Here is a 22,921-nt window from a genome sequence, read left to right as displayed (position 1 = left end):
AAGTCCCCTAGTATGATGCTCAGGTTTTTTTTATTGTTTTCTTGTATCAAGTGTTGGAGTTCTAAAAGAAGTGTTTTTATTGGTGTGTTTGGTGATTTGTATACATTTATGACATGGATATGAGTTGTAGTTTGATTCTCGAAAGAGAAAGTTGCATCAATTATTTCAAGTCCTACTCTTGAGACATTTTTTTGACATATGGATTGAATGCTTGGATGGTGGAATATAGATACACCATAACCATTATAATGTTGAATATAGATACACCATAACCATTATAATGTTGAATATGCTCAAAGTTTGGTGTCAGGGGGTTAATACTTTTTTTTTGTTTCATTTCTTGGAAGCACAAGATACTGGATGACATGAAGTTTGGGTCGCCCTTGATGTGGTCAATGTGTTTGTTGATTGAGACGATGTTTAATGATGCAACAATATGGTGTGTTTGTTCAAGTGCAACTAGGGGCTCGTTCAAGTAGGACCATCTAGCATCTGTCCGGAGACGTTTGATTTCTTTAAGGACTATGGGGTCAGTTTTGATGTGGCTCTTGAGAACGAGACTAAGAATATGTAGATTTGCAGGGTCTTTGATACGTGATAGAGCTGTGTAGACCGAGCCATGGGATTGGATCCTAGTAGGGTCGAATGCAACTGTTGTCATTGTCAAGCCTTGGGATCTATGGATTGTGCGTGCGTTCGCTGCTTGAATTGGGAGTTGTGTTCTTGAGACTAGGTTGAGTGGGTTCTTTCCTACCTGAAAGTCTTTTGTGACTTGAAGTATTGGTGTCCATTGTTTGTTTATGTTTGCATGGTAGAGATGTGCATTTTGGGATCGATGTCTCCTTCCAATTGAGGTATCGAAGAACTCCACCCAATCTATTAATGATTGTGCTCTGTTGTTTGTTGTTTGGAAGATTCCATCTGCACCATTGACCAAAGCATCAAGCACATTGATATTGCTAGCACAAAGTTCGACTATCATTCCTGGCTTTAGCTCAAGGATGGAGGATAATCCAGCAGTTACTTGAGGGTTGTTTGGAATGACTAGGTTCTTTGAGCATGTTTTGTGGAATTTTTCATGAGACTTGATGATGTATGGTGTCTCTTGCAAGTTCTCAAAGACCGTTTGGTTGTGCTTAGCCTTTAGTTTATTTGTGAAGAAAAGATGAGGTGTTGTAAAAATGTCGAAGTTGTTGTTTGCAAATGTGTCATTGATAAATGCCAAGTCTCTTTGTGTTTGCTCTGCAACACGTATCCTATTTAAGAACTCTATAAACAATTCATTTGATTGACGCATTGGTGTTGTTAGCTCAGCGCATGTGATATGTGTGTTCCAGCTGGATGGTGTGAGGATGTCAAGTGTATTGCTTGTGTCACGGAAAATCCAACGATCACGGACAGGGCTTACTTGCCAAAGATCGCCACAAAAGATAACGTCCAGGCCACCGAAGGTTCATTGTGTTTGTGCTTTATAGATCGGAGTCTTGTGTCAATAATATGCAGCAGCCTGTTGCCTATCAAGGAAGCCTCAAAAACAACTAGTTTGAGGTTTGCATTTGCCTGGGATAGGTCATTGACGGTGTCGTTGGAAAGAGGGACCATCTCAGTTACCATCAATGGAAGGCGCAACGCAGAGTGTATTGTTGTGCCATCAAGGTTGAATGTTGCTTTGCCTGTATATGCCATCAACAATGTTGTTGGAAGCTCAATATTTCCTTCTATCGAAGGTGCATAGTGCCGAACCAAGCCTTGGATGATTGCACGCAAAGTAAACGTTTTCCCTGTGCCGGCGTCTCCTGTTAAAAAAAGGTGGATTTTGTCATTTGGGCATACTCTCTTTCGTGTCATAATATCATCGTAAAGATGTCTTTTCTCTATATTCAAACTCATGACAATTGAGTGATATTCTTCATTTGGCATTCCAAGGAATCTGGATGATGTTGGTAGTTGAGTGGTATGATGCCTTGTGGTTGGTAGGTCGAGATCAAGCTCATAAGTGAATTGTTCTTGTTGAGTTTCTTGTGAGGAGATTGAGCAAGATGTTGATGATTCTTGATTGTTGATTTCTAATTTTGTGAAAGGCTCCATGTTTTGTGCAATTATAGCAATATTAGACTCATATCTCTCTCTCCAAGTTGATGTCAAAGCATCGAACGTGGATTCATTGCTTGTGAACGGTAGAAACAACAAACATAGTTGGTGGTAATGTCTCTCACTGTCCATCTCCTTGCTGAAGCTTGTATATCTGATGATCCGAGGCTTTTTGCACTTGTGGTGTGTACCTTGTGAGATAGTGTATTTGCTTGCATACTCTGCCAAACAAAGATTTTGTATGCTAGGTGGTCTTTTTGTATACTTTGTTACGAGATCATCAAAGAATATGTATGTGTCATCAGGATGAAGTGCTTGCAAGGAAGTCTTCCTCTTTAACAATAGTGTTCTTTGGGTTTGATAGTCTGTATTGATGAAGATAAATTGCCTGGTTGTGCTGTGCAATGGTAGAGATAGTGAAATGTATGTTGCTTGTTGAGCTGTGATTTATTGAGCATTGATCAAGGCACCTCCAATTTTCTTAAGACGCTCCAATGTGGGAAGACTCTCCTTCTTGCATTTCTCAAGGATTTTGTTGATTGCTTTGCTTGTGGTCGAATCTGTTTTTGTCATATATGATGTGCAGTATGCAGCAGCTTCATGAGGATTGAAAATAAACTAAATATCAAGATTTCCATCCCACAATGTGCACATTGTTTTGTTGAAATTGTTTTTGTATATATCTTTTGGTTGTGTTTTGAGAAAAAGTGTTGGTTCTGAGAGAGAAATTGAGAGTGTCTCAAGGTACATGTCTTCATCCATGCTTAAAGAGGATAACCAATCATCAAAACTCATTTCAAGGCAATGTGGCAAAGCTGCAAGTTGACTTTCAAGTTGTGTCTTGTTCGCAAGAAGAATGGATTCCCGTTCTTCACTTGGTCGTATTGGACGCAAGATAGTTGTTTGCCGTGCAGGCGGTCTTGGAAATCCAAAACGGCAATGCTTCTTTCTTTTTTTGTAAGTTCTACGATGGGAATGGATTTGTACTTTTTGTAAGTCAACAGGTAATTCATCTTTGTCACTTGAGATGTATTTATCAACAAAAACAATCACTTCTTTGTCGTCAGAAATCCCAAGCTTCGGAGAATTGTCAATCCAAATTAATCCATTATCATGTTGGCTTTCCCTATGCTGAAATTCTGTGACAAAGAAAAAATTCATGAGTTGGCCAAGTATTTTTGAATTTCGTTTCAACTCTTTCTTAAGTGCGTTGAATCTATGAACATAGTACCGAGCTGTGGTGATAGGATCTGCACGAACCAACGCACGAATATAATGTGCATTGGATTGGAAATTAGATTCATTGATTTGTGGATTAAGCGTAGCAAGACATTCGTGCAATGGCTTCCATCTCTGCTCTGCACATGATAGAGTGACAAAAAAGGTAGGTTGTGCTATTTGTCGTATCATGGCGAAGACATTGCGCTTCAGCTTGGCCTTGTAATCTGATCATGTTCGCAGAGATTCAAAGTCATGATAGCCTAGCTGGGATGATAGTATTCGATCAATGTTAGTGTTGTTCTGAACATCTTTTGCGCATAGTTGCATGCCTTGCAATTTTTCCTTGCACAGACGTACCCATATAGAACCAAGCACCTTGCCAATGATAATCTTCATCACTTTGAAGAACAAATTTTCAATGTCTAATGCAAAGCGTCTATCTTTGTTTTTGAGCTCCCATTGTGCGATCTTTAAGTAATTTTTTTTCGCAAGATTTGCATAGGTTCTTCTTTTTCCAAAGAACAAAGCTGGAAATGACAATTCTTCACAATCGGTATCATCAAATAGGCTTAGTGGGGAAAATCCTTCACATGGAGCAACGCTATGGACATGTGCACTGTGATCGATGACTTTTTGTGAAGAATAGATACCATGGACAAGGGTGTCGGAATGTTCATTCACTAGCTCATCAACCTCATCTTCTTCATACAACACTACATCTGGACTCATGTGAAAAGTAGAAACCCAAGCTTCATTAATAGAGGCTTTCTGCTCTATGTATAAAGGGATGCTAATCAAATCTTTCAGTGCTTGGAGACATAAAAGGGATGTACACCACCACTAAGGTATGTATGGGCATACTCAAGTTTATGCTTAATCTCCACAAGGATTGTAGCGTGTTCATCACTAAAACGCGGCAAGATTGCTTGAATTCTTGTCAAGTCTGCCATGACATTAACAACACTGCCTCGCAGGCCGAACTGACCCTCATAATTGAGCTCTCGTATTTGGGTGAAAGGAATGCGAAGTGATACAAGGCGCTTCTCGATTGCATTTAACAATGCAATGCTTCCAATACTTTCATTGAGGAGAGAATGTGGATGTATTCAAAAGAGTGGCTTCCTTTGAGATTTCAAGCTTTGATTACAAGAGAAACAAACTCTTTTGTCTAGAGCAGAGTTAAATATTTGCAATCCCATCAAGGTGTGGAGAAAAGATGCTTCGAGCACACTCAAACAATGCAAACTCTTTTTGAACAAAAGACTACCACAACTTAAACATCCATACGCAGGAGAGTCTTGAATTTCCACTAGATATTTTTGTTTCCTCGATCTTTTATTAGATTGAGGCACAACATTTTCTTTATGCAACATTTTCGATATTGAGTAAACTTTCTTTTGAATTTGTTTCAAAGTGTAAGAAGAACAAACTTGTGTTCGAAATCGAGAAGCTATCTGCAATGCTGTCTCATTTGGAAAACTCTTCACAACATCCACCAATCTAGCGGCAAGATCTTTAGGCCAGGAGCAACGCTTACGTTTCTTGGTGGAAGATGATTGTGGAAAAACAAACAATCCATCTTGACAAATAAAGAAGAACAAGCCATGAGAAGAGGAAGAAGATGCAACACAAGGATTAGCGTTAAAAGAATGTTGATGAATTTGTTCTTGAAAGACATGAACAACACATTGAAACTCCAACACATGGCAAGCTAGATAGATCAAATTGATTGAAAGCAAAGGAGAATTTTCTCTTGTGCCCATACGTTGGCAAACTAGAGTTTTAAGAGTTTTGTCGTCGACATTACAAGCAACACGCTCATCATTCCACAGTTTCAGCCACACACTTGTGATCTCCAAGTCGTGAGAACGAAATCTTGCAACAATATGCTTGGACAAAATATTCTCTAATGAATTGACAGAGATATCCACCCCACATATAAACAATAATTCCCTCAAAACATCTTGATTACAAGGAGACGATGTCCAAAATGTTGAGTCGATTGAACATTGAAAACCATATATACAAAAAACAATTTTATCATCAAGAGATAATCCCGCCATAATGCCTAGATACAAAAGGATATTCAGCAGAATATAGGCTTACTACACGAGTGCAAGGCACATTAGATAGACAACATCTCCCTATTCAGACTTAAAGCTTGTTACATACCCATGTGCATCAATTGAGAAATGCCCAGCTCTTTTCATTCCCACCAAGGAAGCTTTCAAACTCATTAGATCAGTTTCATACAAATGCAAAAAAGAAGAGGGTAAGCGAAGGACTTGGTCAACGATCTTTCCGTGCAAGGTGACAGAAATGCCTTTGCCATCACGAGGAACCAGCTTTTCTTGAAGAGCAGGAACTTTCCATATTTCAACAACTTTGTTGCAAGCAAAACAATGAGGATTAGAGATTTGGTGGTTGACCTGGGCAGATTTGCAAACTCCACATAAATACTCCAATCCAACGTTGTTGACATTAACAACCTCAAGGGAACAGAACACTTGAAATTACCATAAAGGGATCACACAATGCACAATGAATACAATGAACCTACCAAGAGGAATTCACCGTTTTTCCGAATCCCATACTTGCAATCTGCTTATCACGGATATCTTTATAAACCAACTTCAATTGAGAGGGCAATGGCAGCAAGATAGTGTAGTCCACGACAGACAATGTGTTAGAGAATTGTTTGAAGACATTTATGTTGTGGGCCACACAATCATAAAATCCATTCTCTTTGACTTCATTGGATATGCTATAAAAATCAGCCTTTCGAGAAGGTACAAACAAAAGCTGGAGCAATAACAAACAATCAAAACACAATCAAGAACACTTAGAGCTGTGTATAGAAGCTTACCGTTGCTCTATCAACATCAGCAAGTCCATCAGCAACAATAAGCCTAGTGCCACTACTCCCATCACTTTTCGCCATGTTTTACACCTTGATAACAGTAAATGCTACAGTAGGCACACCATCTTCAATTGAGGAAGTCCATGATGAGACAAGATCTTTAATCTTGTGCTCAGGAAAGAGAGTTAGCACAAAGTCGAATGAAGGAGCCTTCACAATAGATGTAGTTGCATCAGCATAGAGAGCAAGTTGACAAGTGCCTCCATCACTAGGATTCTTTTTCCTCACAACAGGGCCCTCAATACATATAAAATCACCCACCGCGAATGAGTTGACAAACTGTTCAATATAATTTTCTGCCACAACAAAAGTGATAGTATGATGTGCAACCTTGTCCACAAGATCAGCCTTCAAAAATCTGCTGTAGTTTGCTTTTTAAATTTTATATGTGCCATATTTTGCAAGCACCTTGCCAATGAAGAAAAAACGGAATTTAATAGCATGAGCAAGCTCAGAAATAAGAAGCTCGGGCGTAGATTGGCTCAATGCCAATTGAGATTCAAAAGAGTCAACAATACGCTTTGGCTCTTCTTTAATAGATGCTAAGCCCAACGAACGACTCACACCAACAGAGGGAGTAGCAATCCGAGAAATGTTAAGCGATGTTCGCCCTACATCACATGACACACAATACTATTATTACCGATTACAGATTGGTAAGCCATAGAAACTTAAACAAAGCTAACCTCTCACAGTGGCCATTCCCCTTGCAATACTAAGGGCTTTTTGAACAGATTTTGGAGATTTCTTTAACTTGGCCTTGGGACTAAGCTTTTTAAACGCTGAGTTTGGAGAACCTACTAAGCTACTTGACAATCCAAGGACCCCACTTTCAGACACAACTTCATGCAAGTTTTCAGTTCTAGGAGATGCGCTCAAAGTCTCAAAGTAATCATTGCTTGAGTTTGTAGTGAAAGCATCTATAATCAAGAGCAAATTCAAAACAGTTTTCAAGATAAGCAAGACAACAAGACTCTTAAGCACCAAAAGAGGAATCGAAATGCATAGGTGTATTACCATCCATATTCGAATCCATGGCGCCTTGGTATAGAGAGCGATTCTATGCTTTGATAATAGATGTGGCTATAAGGATTAAAAGACTGTACTATAGAGGAGGTTAAACTCTCAACAAGAGCAATCTCACAATAAGAGGCTTGTAAAACGTGATAGTTCTTCAAAATACCTTTGGCTTTTATATACTAACAACTCAAAGAGTGAAACTTGATGGATAATCTTGAGCACTTCAAGAAAGATAGTTTAGAAGTTCCACTCAAAGGTTGGCAATAAATGCAGATTTTTACAATTGTTCCCATCTATCATTATATTATAGTGGGTCACGACCTATACACTCCATCAAGAGAGAGAGAGAGAGAGAGAAGAGTGGGCTCTTTTAATTAACTCCACTTCGTTTTTTGCAATAGCATTAAAAGCTAGAAATAACTCAACTATTACTAGAGAGAAGAGAGAAGGAAAGATAGGTGCATCCTAAATATTAGAGAGAGGAGAGAAGAAAATTGCAAGGTTGCAAATGAGATGAAAACTACAACTAACTAAATTTAAAAATCTAAACGATAAAAACAAATATGATCTTAAATCATCACATCAAAATGGATTTATTTTCTCACTTTACAATATTAACAATGAACCTTGAGACAATCATATTTAATAATGAGAGTTAAATCATTTTTTTACATTGAAATAATAACCTCACAACCATAAATTTTCAACGGTAAATCCCAAAACCCTAACCACATACTCAGCCAGTCCAAATAATCCATCAATAGGATTAAATCATGGACCAAAATTGCATTATAGAATGTGGAGCCAATCGTATTTAGTTAAAAGCATCTCGCCACACCCCATTAAAAATTATAGCAAAAAAAAGCATGGAGTCCATATGCATCAACAACAATCGAACAAAGTTCGGGATATAATTAACTTCAGAACATTAGACAACATCAAACTTCATTGACACCAAAAAGGTGGCTACTATTATAGTATTCAAGTTATTTAGCACATAACATGGTGTGTTTGACCTCGACATACATTAAGCAACCCAATCTATCCAATCCCGTCAACGATTCCGCACGACCCTGCAGAAACGCAAACTGTCAAACAACCAATCAATCGGTATAGAGCAAGATCAAACAAAAAAAACTCTTTAAAACATATCCAAAACTAACCCAAAAAATCTATTTAAAACATACCGAAAATTAACATAGCAGAACGCCCCGATCCACCACAGACCGAAGGAGAAGACGACAATGCAGCACAACAACACCGGAAACAGCAGCAGCAGAACAGATCGACGTCCAGTCCATCACAGGCCGACGGAGGAGACTTCCTAACAGAGCAGCAAAACCCCGATGCATAGAGCAGCACGGCACAGTACAGAACGACCCAATCCACCACAGACCAACGAAGAGGACAGCAATGCAGCACGACATAACCAGAAACAGCAGAAGCACCACAGATCGACATCCAAGATCCGCCATAAATCGGCGAAGGCGACGTCCAAACAGAGCAGCACGGCCTGAATCCACAGAGCAGCAAGGCACCACATGTTCAAGTGCCACTTTAGATCGGCGAAGGAGATGAGAAAAAAGAGCAGCACAACCCCGAGACATAGAGCAACACAGCAGCAAGGCACGACCCCAATCCACCATAGACCAGCGAACCAAGAACACGAGGCACCCGCAGAGAAGCACAGCAGAGCACAAGTGTGGCCAAAATCCACCACAGATCGGCGAGCAGGACGACAAACCACAGCAACGCATGACTGCGGAGAGGCAAGGCACTAAAACACGTCCAACGGCGTTATAGACCAGCGAAAAGAACCACGCCACACAAGCCAGCATGTTCTCAACAACCCCATGCAAGCAGGGTAGCACTACAGGAGCAGAGCAGGACAGCAGAGCAGGACCGCGGCCCAGAACCGCCACAGGCCGGCGAGCAGGGCGACAGGCCCCCATGTTGTCATACGCGAACCACAGCACCACGAGAGCGGAGCAAGACGACAGAGCAGGAGCAGGGCCCAGAAGCGCCATAGGTCGGCGAACAGGTCAATAGAGAGCACCAAGACAAGCAGCAGAGACACCCCATGCACAGCGCAAAACCACGACCAAGAACTGCCATTGACCGGCCTTAGGGCACGCCTACCCTACTAAGGGGCTCATGAGCCCTAACCTTAAGGAGACCTCCACGAGGCTCCGCTCCAAAAGAGGGAGGAATGATAAGCAAGCCACTCATTATAAGGCCCTCCCACCAACCCCACTTTAAGACTGGCAGTTTCAGCTTGCACCCAACGTCCACCATTCGGAATCCAATGCACCCATCTTCTCAAGAACCACTCAAAACAACACACTTTAATTTTTATTTTCCACACTTATTTATAAAACCCATCTCATATTTTTCCCTAAGAAAAAATGCAAGCCACCACTATGGCCTTAGCCTTTTGGGCAGGCCAAAAATCCGCTCTTGTAAATGTAATCCGTAACTCTAGTTCTCTAGCACATGTGCTACAACATATATTTATGAGATGCGCCCCAGGAATGGACCCTCAATATTTTGATTCGCCCGAGTGTAGTGCGAAGTAGTGGTTATCAGCTGTAAGGAAATGAAAAAATCAATGAATAAATGGGATATACCCTTGGTGGAAAGAAACGAAATCTAAAGGCGACAGGTTCATGCTCATGGGTAGCAACTACGATGGCAGGCGGTAGAAGCAGTGGTGGATCGTGATGGTCACTGAGAGCTACAGTGCGAAATGAACAACGAGGGGGAAGGGCGCATCCTGCTTTGTGTGAGGAGACAAATCAAATTTTTTTGTAAGCACAGCTTCGCCATAGTATCAGCTCCACATGGTTGCTCGAGTTTTTACGCGAGTTCTCTTCAAATGTTCTTAAGTTTGATGTGTGAGTTTGAATCCATGCTCATCCTTTTGTAAGGGTAAGAAAGAATTACGTGGCAAGGTTGGGATGGGAGGGATCTCCTATAATATTGAATAAAATATGCAAAGAGCTAGTAGGGGCTACCAGCTGGTGGAAAATGAGAAAATCTCTCAATAAACGAGAATATTCGATTCAGAGCGCAGAGAGCGTGAGAGAAGGTTGCACAGGGGGGGCAAGGTCTCTCAAAGAGGAGGCAGAGGCATGGTGAAGGAAGGGAGCTGGGTAGTGCAAAACCCCGCAAGAGAGGGGAGGAGACCTCAGCAAGGGCAGCAACGGCCGTGCGCAGGGAAGCCGATGGTTGTGGGCGTCGCTCCTGGTCCATCTTTTTTATAAATATGCGTTGTTGGCTGGGACAGCATCAAGCCGCTACTGGGCTGGTTACACTAGCATCTCTCGAAGTTATTTCGCGTAGCTGCTTGTGTTCGAGTCCTCCGCTCCCCACCTTTTGTAGGGATGAGTCGCATGAGAGAGATCTCAGGTCGAAGCGTTAGCATTTGGAGCGGATCTCGAGGAGGTATTGCAAGACTGAATGAATAAAATATCGAGAGAGCCAGTAGGGGGTACAAGTATGCCCTAGGTGGTTCACTTTCATTGATTTTTAATGGACACAATTTTCACAGAAAACGTGTAAACAATTACAATGCACTTGCTAGGTTTTGATTTCTACCTGCAAAATAAAAATTTACAAATTTGAAAAAACTGTTAAAAAAATTCTAGTCAAGTCATAATTTTAAAAAAAAACATGCAAAATTTTGGAGAAAACCTGTAGATTTCAAAAGCCCAATTTTTCTATTTGTTTGGGATAATGTTCTTTGGGAACACTGAATGGTACCAAATAGACAATTTGTTGTTTACAAAATCTAGGCTTTAGGGCACTTCATTGTCGAAATCGGGCGGCACAAAGAATCATGGAGTACATTCCATATATACAAAATTTCTAGTTAAGTCATAATTTTTTTAAACACGTGCAATTTTTTTGGAGAAAAACCTGCAGATTTCAAAAGCCCAATTTTTTCTATTTGTTTGGGATAATGTTCTTTGGGAACTCTGAATGGTACCAAATAGACAATTTGTTGTTTACAAAATCTAGGCTTTGGGACACTTCATTGTGGAAATGTATGTTGCAAAACGGGCGGCACAAAGAATCACGCAGTACATTCCATACAAATATGCGCCCGGGCAGAAACACATTCTGTATATAAATCGGCAATTCGTGATCATAGCAAATTTCAAAAGCAATGGGGTTTCTCTTTTGCCAGCACGCTTTTCTAGTGGCATTGCTTTCATGCTCGTTACTAGCACTTGCACCATCTACCTCAGTGCAAGCAGTAAACAAACGACCGGTCAGACTGGGAGTGAGTCATATTTGGAGGGACCACGTTAGCTGGGTACGGTCCAAGGCTCGGGAAAAGATAGGTTCACTTTATCCAAAGCATGTTCAAAATGAGAAATGGTCGGCTCAAATTTGGGCAAGAAGGTTCTCAAGCCGGTTCAGATAATGGAATTTTTAGTTATAATATAAAACTTCTAGTGTGATTATCCCTCTCAAATTTAGAGTTAGCCTGCTCATATGTGAGTGAAAAGGTTCCAAAGCCGGATCCACAAAAAATCATGAGCTAGTGAGTGATGATCCAGACCTTGGACCGGCACTCCATTGCCTCCAAAGCTTCCCCCAATAGATGCAACTAATATCATTTTATTGTTTAAAAAAGAAATTTCTTGTTGAGGTAGCTTTCCTATAGCACTAGAATTGGCATGCGACCCATAGCCAGGAAGTTATAGTTGTATTCTAGTATAAGCTCTTAGTTTGTGACATATCTCAACATCTTGAGATTTTACTAGGGAAGCAATTTGTATCTAGCTAGGTGTGGTTGGGGGAAAGGGATCACCAGATTGATGGAGGCATTGGCAATCATGTCTCTGTGTGTGTGTATGTGTGTGCGCGCACGCGCACACACCACATGAGTGCACACCCGTGTACACACACACATGTGCTCACACTTACATACACATGAGGTACACGTTGTTGCTCTTGAGCATAATCATACATTATATATACATATTGAGATGAGATATTGTATATGTAAGCATCATTTCTCTCTTCTATTTGCAGAATCTGATTATCCTAGTACGCCACTTCTTCAAGGGGAAGGGTTTAGTGTTTACTTCTACGTTGAGCAGGTGGATTTCTTTATTGGTGACCAAAGGGTTGGCGTCCCTACAGATGTATTTGCCATCAACCCAAATGATCAAACTGGTGGTGTCGTTGTGGATATTGGGGACATTGTCTCCATCATTACCACTGATGCTTACACTCCCTTTCGTGCTGCGTGGATCAATGCGGTTTTTGATATCCTTGGTGAGCCTGGTGTTCCCGGCCCCGATGGCCTTGATACTTGCTGGGACTACCCCAATCTTGTCGGTCTCCCTCCCATTGGCTTCCTTTTTAGCAACGGCAACATCCTCCCGCTTTCACCTGGAGCCACCCACCTCATATTTATTGACGACAACAATGTTCAACGCATGTGTTGGCCATTCCTAGAGAAGAGTGAAGAGAGCAGCACCTTCGCATCCATGGTCATTGGTGTTGTTAGCTTGCATTCAACTGAGGTTGTCTTTGACACTGAGAATAATGTCTTTGCTTGGAATCCAAGACAATGCTAACAAGTAGACATGCTAACAAATAAGAAGACCTCACAAATTTAAAAAAAGGAGAGAGCGCAGTATGCCGCATTTTTTGCAGCAAACCGTCATCACACCTGTAGCCGTATTCTCTCTTTCTCTCCCTCTCAAAGCTCATACCTCTTTTCATCCCAAGGGTAGGACTATAGGAGGGCACAGCCCTGGCCAAGGGCAGACAGATACACATGGGGTACATGGGCTATATATAGTTAAGAGCCAGAAGGCCAAGGGCCTAGATTGGTTATGGTTGGGTGGTTAGAAGGTGAATCTCAAACCGTATAATCCATCTGTGCTGGAATATTTGACAAAGGCCGTGCATGTGATGCCCTTATTGAGAACACTTTGCATAGCTTCTTAATGGTGTGCCGATCTCTTCAAATAGCCTTTAACATGTAATGAATTCCGTCAAACATCCTTAAAACTTATGAAGTTCTCCTGCCTATTGGCCTTGCTTCCATACAAAATAATTAAGGTGCAATCAAGAATCGTCATGGGGTTCCATAAAAGTGCCACTTCCTGCTAGCGAGCGCCATGCCCAAACTACAAGCGCAGGATCCTACCATGTCAGCTTGGAGAGTCTTAGCCTGGCCATGGTGATTCTTAGCTTGGCCAGTTCGATCGATTGCTACCCGGCTCTACGGCATGGGGCGTCATTTGCAGGGGGAGGGTTGTCTACCACATGGGGCGCGTCTCTTAGCAGGGGGGGAAGACTGTCTCTAAACCATGGGGGAAACCACCTCAGTACTATCAGTTATCCAAGGGGATAGGTAGATTACAAAGTGTAATCTTGTGCTAAAGGATGTGCAAAGTGCGTACATTAGCACCAAACAATCCAATCAATAAGAATTCATTTCTCTACTTGGAGTTTGCTTACCATCAATTAAAGCATGTTTGCGACTAAGTTTAGTCTCTTCATGTATAAGTCAGGTTCTCAACCTTGAACACTAGTTATGGTGGGGTTGTTTACTAATGAAATTTGAGAACAAGTCAAGGACGTACACTTGGCTGATGAGTTATGTCAGCAAGTTACCTTCATGGAAAGTAAAAAGCGGTACTCTTTCAGGTACATCTTTGTTGTGATAACTCATTTGTCATGCTCATGTGCGTTCTAAATGGAGTCTACACACTCTGATTGGATTGGAACCGGTAACACAAGATGGTTGCAAATGGACAACAATGTGCAAAATCAAGATGTTATTCTTGATTATATTGGACCTCCTACTGCACCATGTTTTGGTCAAACAAACAGCTAGATCCATCAGGGATACCATTGTGGCAAACATTAGTCTTCTTATGAAGATCCTACCACTTTTGTTTTTGCGGATGAAAACGCTTCTCCAAGGGGGGAGTAATGTGATGCCAAAGGTAGGACTATAGGAGGGCACGGCCCTGGCCAAGGCAGAAGGATACACATACGGTACAGGGGCTATATATAGCTAAGAGCCAAAGGGCCAAGGGCCTATATATGGCTATGGCTGGGTGGTTATTGTCATGTCTATCTCCCTATGGTATTTCACCTCTCTCCCTCCTTCTCTTCCTCTCAAAGCTCACATTGCTACAAACTTGAGGGCATTTACCTTGCAAAATATACAAATAGCAAACAATCAATGATATAATCCACAAATCCACATACCTAGATAATTGAATATACATAGAATCCATAGCAAGTCTGATACGAGAGAGGTAGAGCATGGGAGAAAGAACGTGCAGACGCACCTCCTAAAGCAGAGTGCTATGCCGGCACGGCAAGAGAGAAGAGAGGAGAGGAGAGAAGAATAAGACCGACGCTGGGTGCAATCTCCCCCCCGTGCAAGAGTGACCATTTCCCACTTGCACGTACTTACTTTAAAGATTTCTTGAATGGTCAAAGTGAGTACAAACTGGCTGGCCGATCATAAATGGCAAAAACTCATAAGGAGCACTTGAATAATCAAATATACATAGATTGTAATATCCTTTTGCATAATGCATTAGCTGCTAAATCTTTTTCCATGTGTCAGCTGCAATAATAGATGATTATCAATTACCATTACATACCTCTCTATTGGAAAGCAACCGCCCTCAATTGCAAATATAAGAATCTCCAAACCATACTTGTCAAAAACACTGACTAGAAATTTGTGTCGTAAATAGCACATAGTATAAAGAAATAATAATAAAACTAAACAGCATTACTTATGCCTGCCGTCATCCACATACTACCGATTCTAGTGTCACCATTAGGAAGAGGATGGGGTATAGGAGGGCCTCTTTATTTTCCATGAGATTACAAAGGGGATTAACATTTGGACGAATAGATACATGACATGTGTGCAAGAATGGTGGGTGTGTAAGAGAGGTGTAGGAGTGGTAAAAGGATACACTTTTCCCCCCAAAAAGGGGAAGGATAAATTTATGATTTTCGGCCTTTTCTAACTCCTACATATGATCTCCGATTTGAGCGAAGATTGTAGATCTAGAATCTACATGCCGAGCTCTTTCCAAAGATATGTTACGTGATATACTTTTGCCTGCTAGATTTTAAATTTCATATTGGGGGTAAATTTGAATTCAAATAAACTAGCTGTTTTACCTGTTTGAATTCAAAAGTTATCCTTTGATTTCTTTCTTAATACTAAAGGTTTGACTCCCTTAAACTGCCAAATAAAGAGGCCTTCCTAGACTCCATTCTCTTCCTAATGCATACCACTAGAATAAGCACTATATGGCATACCCTGATGAATCACGATATCATTGGCCACACTCATCATTAAGTAATCAATTCTCATCAATCTCAAGTCCAATTGCATAAATACTATCGTGACAAGAAACTGCCATATACAAAATCCAAATCACACATAAATCCAAGTCCAAATATCTGACAACATATATCCATTTCAAATCCAAATCCAAATATCCTTCATTTTGTGTATTCACGTAACAAAATCATACTAAGGATAGCGGTGGCCAGCCATTGCAGCACGATTAAATAATGATCGGTGTTGCCTAAATTGGCAAACCTACACCAAATACACGTGTTGCCTAAATCAGAAAATCTGCACTAATGCTGCCTAAATCTGTGAATCCGCATTCAGTATTGTTTAAAAAAATCGTGAATCTGTATTTTGTGCTATACATAGAGACGTGGTGGCCCTGCAAAAATACCAAAATAGCACGCTGCAAACCATAAAACTGACAAATCTGCATACTTGGCACATCTACAAACTCGTAATCGAAGCTATATGCGAACAAAGAGAGACGAAGAGGAGCGGAAGAGAGGAAAAGAGCACGTACAGGCGCACCTCCTAGAGTGGAGTGCTACGTTGCCACGCCGAGAGAAGAGAGAGGAGAGGAGAGAAGAATACACAGATACTAGGTGCAATCTCCCACCATGCAAGAGGGACCATTTCTCTCTTGCACGTATTTCATTTATAGATTTCTTGAATGGTCAAATTGAGTACAAACTAACCGGACGGTCATAAATGGCCAAAGCTCATAAAAGAGCACTTGAGTAAAATGTACAATATATATTTCCATTCGTATATAGGCCTAACACGATCTAGTCTTTTCCACCTCTCAACTGCAATAAATAATAAAATATCAATTGTATAACATACCTCTCCGTTGGAAAGCAACTGTCCTCAATTGTGAAGATAAAAATCTGCAAAGAATACTTGTCAAAAACAGTGATTAGTAATCTTTGTTAAGAACATGTCAGAATGAAAGGAAGAAATTATTAAACTAAACAACATTGATTATGCTTGCCGTCATCCACATACTACCTATTCTAGTTTCCCATAACACTAGACTAAGAAATATATGTCATATCGTCATGAATCAGGATATCATTGGTCACACAGCTCATCATCCAATAATCTATGCTTATCAATCTCAAGTTCACTTAATTTCATAAATATTGCCGTGATAGAAAAGCATCATATACCCATTCCAAATCCAATTTCAAACATCTACCAACATGTATCCATATCAAATCCAAATATCCTTCATTTTGTTATACTCGGGGAACAAAATCATACCAGTGACGGTGACGGCCAACCACTGCAGCATGATTTCGTGATTGGTGTTGCCTAAATCCGCAAATTTGCACCAATAAGACGTGCTGCCTAAATTGGTGAATCTGCACTAATGTTGCCTAAATCGACAAATCTGTATTGGATATTGTTTAAATATTAGGAATCTGCAATTTATCAATGTGCTGCCTAAATCGACGGATCTGCACCAGGATGAGCATTTACACACTGCCTAAATCGGCAAGTTTGTGTGCATGTGACCAATGGACTAGACCAAGTATTACAAAAAAAAAAAACATAAATTACCTGCTTGATATCAAATTGGAGTAGACTGTAGTATTAAACCATGTACCAAATGGAAACAATTATCCCAAATCAACAAGGCTCATGTAAGTAGCTATCTGATCATGTTATGTCAGTGTAGGTTTCAATGAATATAAGTACAAGGACAACTTGTAAGTCATCACCTCCTGGCCATATGTGAATGCGGACGCTGACCACCTCCAGCTAAGGCAGTATTTTATTTTAAGTCCATTTCAAAAAAAATCAAAAATTCCAAAAAAAAAAATCAGAAGAAACATTAACAAACCATTAAAAACCAAAAAACAAAAATCAAAAAATTAAAAAAATCAAAAATCTAATAAAAAATCACAACAAATTTTATAAAAAAGAAAGAAAGATCATCAAAAATAATTAGAAAAGATTAAAAATTTACCCAAACAAAAACAAAACATAACAAAAAAATAAAAGACTAATAAAAATTCGCAAAAAAAGGAAATAAAATTTACAAAGAAATTGAAAAACATAAAAAACTCACAAAAATTTTAAAAAGAGTTTCAAAAATCACCAAAAAAATTAATAAAAACTTCATTAAAAAAATAAGAGAAAACCTCGTAGAAATTCATAAAAAATCAAAATTCATAAGGAAAATCACCATAGACTAAAAAAATTCATTAAAAAAACATAAAAATTTCTTAAAATTTTAAAAATTCCGAAGAAGATTAAAAAATATATATATATATATATATATATATATATATATATAAGTGACACAGATAAATCCCTAAAACATAACAAATTCATTAAAAAATCCAAAACTGATCGAAAAAATCAGAATAAATCAAAAAATTATAAAACCTTTAAAAACTCCCAGAAAATTTTAAAAATTCACAAAAAATTATAAAAAATCGAATCCTTTCCAAAAAAATCGTAAAAAATCATAAAAAACTAAAAAAATTCAAAATTCAAAATTTCACAAATAATTAGGAAAAATAAAAAGAAAATGCCAGCAAAAGCCTGAAAAAAGTTAGAATTAGCAAAAATAGCACCACTGAAAAAAATCACACACGAACAATCAAAAGCCGTAAAGCAAAGCCGGAAAGTGTATTGTAAAGAGAGCAAAATTTGAGAATAGCGGCCATGAAAAATCGAGCAAACAACGCAAAAGCAAATCAGAGATCAACCGAAAAAAGTTGAGAACGGTTAACCCGAAGCCGTGAGGGACAAAAAAAATTCTAAATTTATCAAAATCGAGCTAAAAATCGACAAATCACGGTGGATTGCAGATTAATCTACTACAGACCCAGTTTTTCATCGTTTCAAAAGGTTGCAATCAATTTTGAAACTTTCGAGCTAGAGTTAATCAACTCTTGTGAGTCTGAAGAGCAGTCAACTGCAAAAGTGCTTTGACCAGAGCAGTTTAATCAAAATTGAGCAGCAAAAGTTCTGCTAGTCAAAACCAAATTCTGCCAATTGACAGTTTTAGTAGATCAAGCCGACATGGACTCAAATCGAGCCGGGAGTTCAAGTACAGCAGAGCAAGCTAGTAGCAGTGGCAACACAAGTGCAACTGCAACCGACCAAATTCTACAGCTATATGGCTACAATGGAGACAAAGTCTTATATGCAGATTCAGAAGGCCATAGATACTTGATGAGCAGTAAAAGCAAAACAAGAGCTAAGATCCTATTGATCAGAGTAAAGTCAGATTCAGAGAACTCCCAGATGTTCACAGACTTTAGTGGAGCCAAGTATTGCAAGCTTAAAGATGAAGTGCATATAGAAGTTCAAAAAGTCAACCCAAGTGTAAATCTAGAAATTTGCACAAGTCCGAAAACCATATAGTTGGTGCATATGCAATCAGGGTCATTGTGCATGGATTACACTGGTCAGATCTATAGTCGAGAACCAGAATTGCAAGATCCAACAGATCAACCAATAGAATCCAATCTAATGGGAGAATTGAGCCAAAGAGGGTACAAAGGTAAAGACGGAGCATTCTACAACTTGATGCTTAGTGTTTTAAAAGAAGATGCCGACAACTTGGCCAACACAGAAGCTTTTCAGCTAGAGCTTGACATGACAGAACCAAATAAAATACCACCAGTCATGGCGTATTGCTCAGATTGTGGAAGAAAAGGTGGACATTTTGCTAAAGATTGTCCAAGAAATCAAGACAACAAAGACATCAACTGCCAAGCAAGGTATAGAGCAAATTGGAAATGCGAATCTCGATGTAAGTGCATTTAACTCGTCACTTTTAATGCAATCATATGATTTTGCATTACCAATAGAAGCACCAGTAAAAACATTCCAAATTCAAAATCAACATAAGGATGCATAGGTGCCTGAAAAGCTTAAAATTGATTCTTTGAACAAAAAATTCTTGCATGAGTTTAGTCAAGGTGTCGAGATATCACCAAAGGTTGAAAAGACTGTTAGGTTTGCAAATGATTTTGCATCCACTGCCACAAGTGTGCAATCATTCACTAGTCTAAGGGACATATCAAACAAAATAATGTTAGCATTGTATGGTACACATCATTCATATGCACACTATGTAGACCAAAAAGGAAAAATGTACAAAAGGGATAAACCAGTGTTTGAACAACCCACATACCAGCTCATAGAAGTGCATCCAGTGATAGATAAAAAAGGATGGTCCATTTCAGAGGAAAGAATCTATTATAGCCCATCCTCTCTAAAGCTGAAGGATATTACTAGAGTGAACCCAAAAATCTGTTCAGAGCCAAATTCTCCTCCATTAGAAATTAAGCTTCGAGGTTGTGACCAAACAAGCATATTCTTTGACCAAAACAGGTAGATATAGACGAGAGTCTAGCATCTATGATGCCTTGGGTCCTGAAACCACAGAAGCTCATATCATAGGAAACCCATGGGATAGACAATATCAGGGGAAAGATAATGTTATCTACAGCTTGACTTGGGGAATAATTTGTCATGTTTCATGAAGATACATAGGAAACTATGTAGAAGGTTTATAGATGCCAAACAACAACAATGCTACCCAAAGTGTACCTTCACAATCCCAAAAGGTGAGACTAAACCAGAGCCAAATAGTTTTGAACTCTTATAATAAAGCAGGCTATAGTGATCACCCTAGGAAGCGGGGAGCTGTAAACCCATTAAGCCTAGCGTATGTGCCAGGAAATGCTACACCGGTTAGAAGCCTTAGAGCTTCTAGCCAACAAACCCCTTCAAAGCGAAAACCATTGAAAGATCCTATGGGTTGTTGGAAGTTTTGAATTGACCCAGGTCCCCTCAAAAACTACAAACAAATGCTTATATGAAGATCATCAGGGACAAAAGTTTCAAATGATCTCCACAAGTCAGAGTCAAAAGCCAACAAATCCAATAGTGCTCAAGAAGTTACATGTGACCAAGCTCACATATGCATATCAAGATGCACATGGTAACGAATATCAGCAAGATCATGATCTTGTACAAACCCCTACGGATGGCCCAAGACTTTTTGAAGATGATGCAAAGCCTCAAGCTGCCAGAACAGGTGGCAAAAGTCAAATTCAATGGGAGTTAAAGTTCATAAGGCTACACAAAGGTCACCACCAAAATCTCCTCCGAAGAGACAAATTTTTCCAAAAAGTACAGTGGATCTATTAAGATCAAAGGTTACTCAGATGCAGGTGGACAATGCTCAACAATTGCAAAAAAGTGCAATATTACAGCAATACGAGTCAACATCAACAGAAGCAGGTGGTCAAACCAAAGAAAATACAGATAAAGTTCAACCAAAGGACACTTCCACAACAAAAGCAGTCAATTGAGACACGAATCCTAAGATTATCAAGTGCAACATTGTTAATGAAAACAAAGAAGTTGTCAAGAAAAGTAAAGCTAGATTTTCAGTTAGACAAGAACCTTATGTCTTTTTGCACCTGGAAACAATATGGCCAGCCACCACAGCTAGAAGATGCTCCTGAATTTGTGAGCATATCTAGAAACAAATGATCAGAATGTTGGGGAATCATTTCCACCACCATTGAAGTAAGTTCACAGATCATCATAACTCAATTCCACGTGATCACATCAAAGGATATGCCAGAAGACATCATAATGGGAATGCGAATGGCCTAGAAGATGTTAGCGATACAGAATGTAAACATGACGAAGTCATCACAGACAACAAAGAATGAAGACCAATACTGGTCACCCGCGGACGACATCACAAGGTCCTCAAGCACAATTCAAATGGATACTTATATCAAAGCAGACCTTATTGAAGATGATTCATCGCCATCACATAGAACTTCAAAAGAGCGTAAAGAAAATCAGGCAATAAGAAGTGTAGATCAAACAGAACAAAGAGAAACCACAATAGCTATTGAGCAGAGAATGCCACCAAAGCCATAAGTTAAGAAGAATGGGGTTGCAAACAACAAAGAAGAAATAGGAAGCCCAAAGATCAATCAGACAGTGCGAGTCGAATCAGCAGACAAAGGTAAAGCTAAAGTGGACCTTCCACTGACTAGCAAAGAAGTTGTGACAGCATATGACTCTACATCAAAGAACCCTCATGGATCAGCTTCTTCAAGCAAGTCAGGCTTTCAAAATTTCAAGTCAATTGCTGACCCAACTGAACCCTCTAAGGAGACACCCAGAAAAGAAGAGGTATATCAACCAAAGTACTCAAGAAAGCAAAGGAAAATCAAGCAAGTGTTTATTTTGAGCAGTTTAGTCAAAGTCAATGATCCGGTTTGGATTAAGGACGCGAAATCAACACAGAAAGACAAACACATGTGATGGATAGCATCACAATGGAGCTTAAAAGAATAGGAGTACTATCAAGGTAGCAGATAGATATGGGCACCAACACCGCAGGTTAGAGCATATGAAGTAACTTCAAGTCCCTCCCAAGAAAGAAGGCCCACAAGGTATCAACATTGAGAATATCCTAAGATATCTAAGAAGCAGGTATACAATAGAACAACATTGAAAGATGCTAAAGTCAATCACAAGTTTCAAGAGGATACACAACAAAGATGGATATCAAGGAATGTTCCTCTTTGACAAGGATTCTACACATGGTATACAAGGATTTGGCTATCAGTCAACCAAAAGCCAGCTACAAATACACCAGACCTGCATGAAGATCTCAAGAACTCAACAAGACATAGAGAAAAGCAAAGTCAACAATGGAGATACAAAGGTCATCAAGAGATTTGGATTCCTAAGTCTTTCAATGCTCCTAGTCAAAAGTCAAATGTCAACAATCAGCAGAGGCCTACAACAACATCAAAGACTTCTTACACAACAGGTCTAATTGGAGAATCAAACAGATAATGGAGTCTTCACAGTCAAAGAAGGACAACCCAACCAACGTGAATGCAGATTCATAGATGATAAAACAGGTATGGCAAAAGAAAACCTTCAATGCCAACTTGGTCCTTCACTAATCCTCTTTTTGAGGATTCAAGCTTACTTTTACCTGAAGGAATGTTTGTAGTAGGCACAAGACAGTAAAAAGTCAAGTCGCCAAGGTGCAAAAAACACTCTTTGGCATAGTCAGAGTCTGGCTGCTAAGTCATAAAATGAGCAAAGCATTAGTCCCAAATCTTCAAGTCATATTAAACTCTATGCTAAGAGTCATAGTTATTAGGCTTATGCTCAAGCTAAAAGAGTTGAGCATATCTAAAGTCATGTTGCTCACGCTGAATGAGGATGAGCTAAGAGTCAAAGTCTATTAACTTACAATTGGTGGAGTTTCGTGGAGTCCAACACTCACCCAC

At 39.6% G+C, this 22,921-nt stretch overlaps 2 protein-coding genes and 1 pseudogene across 2 annotated transcripts; 1 reads left to right on the top strand and 2 right to left on the bottom strand.

The window, feature by feature from the left end:
* Nucleotides 1-5,456: 5,456 nt before the first annotated feature.
* Nucleotides 5,457-7,252, bottom strand: LOC147434786 (uncharacterized; annotated as a pseudogene).
* Nucleotides 7,253-8,293: 1,041 nt separating this feature from the next.
* LOC147434785 (uncharacterized) lies at nt 8,294-9,342 on the bottom strand. The gene is made up of 3 exons (XM_086490029.1): nt 8,675-9,342; nt 8,440-8,495; nt 8,294-8,325 (listed from the first exon to the last, which is right to left on the bottom strand). Exons 1-3 carry the CDS (start codon nt 9,277-9,279, stop codon nt 8,294-8,296), a joined length of 693 nt encoding a protein of 230 aa, XP_086346155.1. The 5' UTR covers nt 9,280-9,342.
* Nucleotides 9,343-11,296: 1,954 nt separating this feature from the next.
* On the top strand, nt 11,297-12,846 carry LOC147434784 (protein ASPARTIC PROTEASE IN GUARD CELL 1-like). The gene is made up of 2 exons (XM_086489684.1): nt 11,297-11,537; nt 12,296-12,846. The coding sequence occupies exons 1-2, from the start codon at nt 11,297-11,299 to the stop codon at nt 12,844-12,846; spliced, it is 792 nt and encodes a 263-aa protein (XP_086345810.1).
* The last annotated feature ends 10,075 nt before the right edge of the window (nt 12,847-22,921 follow it).

Source organism: Adiantum capillus-veneris, chromosome 19 (assembly GCF_014529385.1).
Source record: "Adiantum capillus-veneris isolate H3 chromosome 19, ASM1452938v2, whole genome shotgun sequence".
Lineage (NCBI taxonomy): Eukaryota > Viridiplantae > Streptophyta > Polypodiopsida > Polypodiales > Pteridaceae > Adiantum > Adiantum capillus-veneris.
Note: the sequence above shows the minus strand (reverse complement) of the source record. Positions and strands in the feature narration are given on the sequence as shown.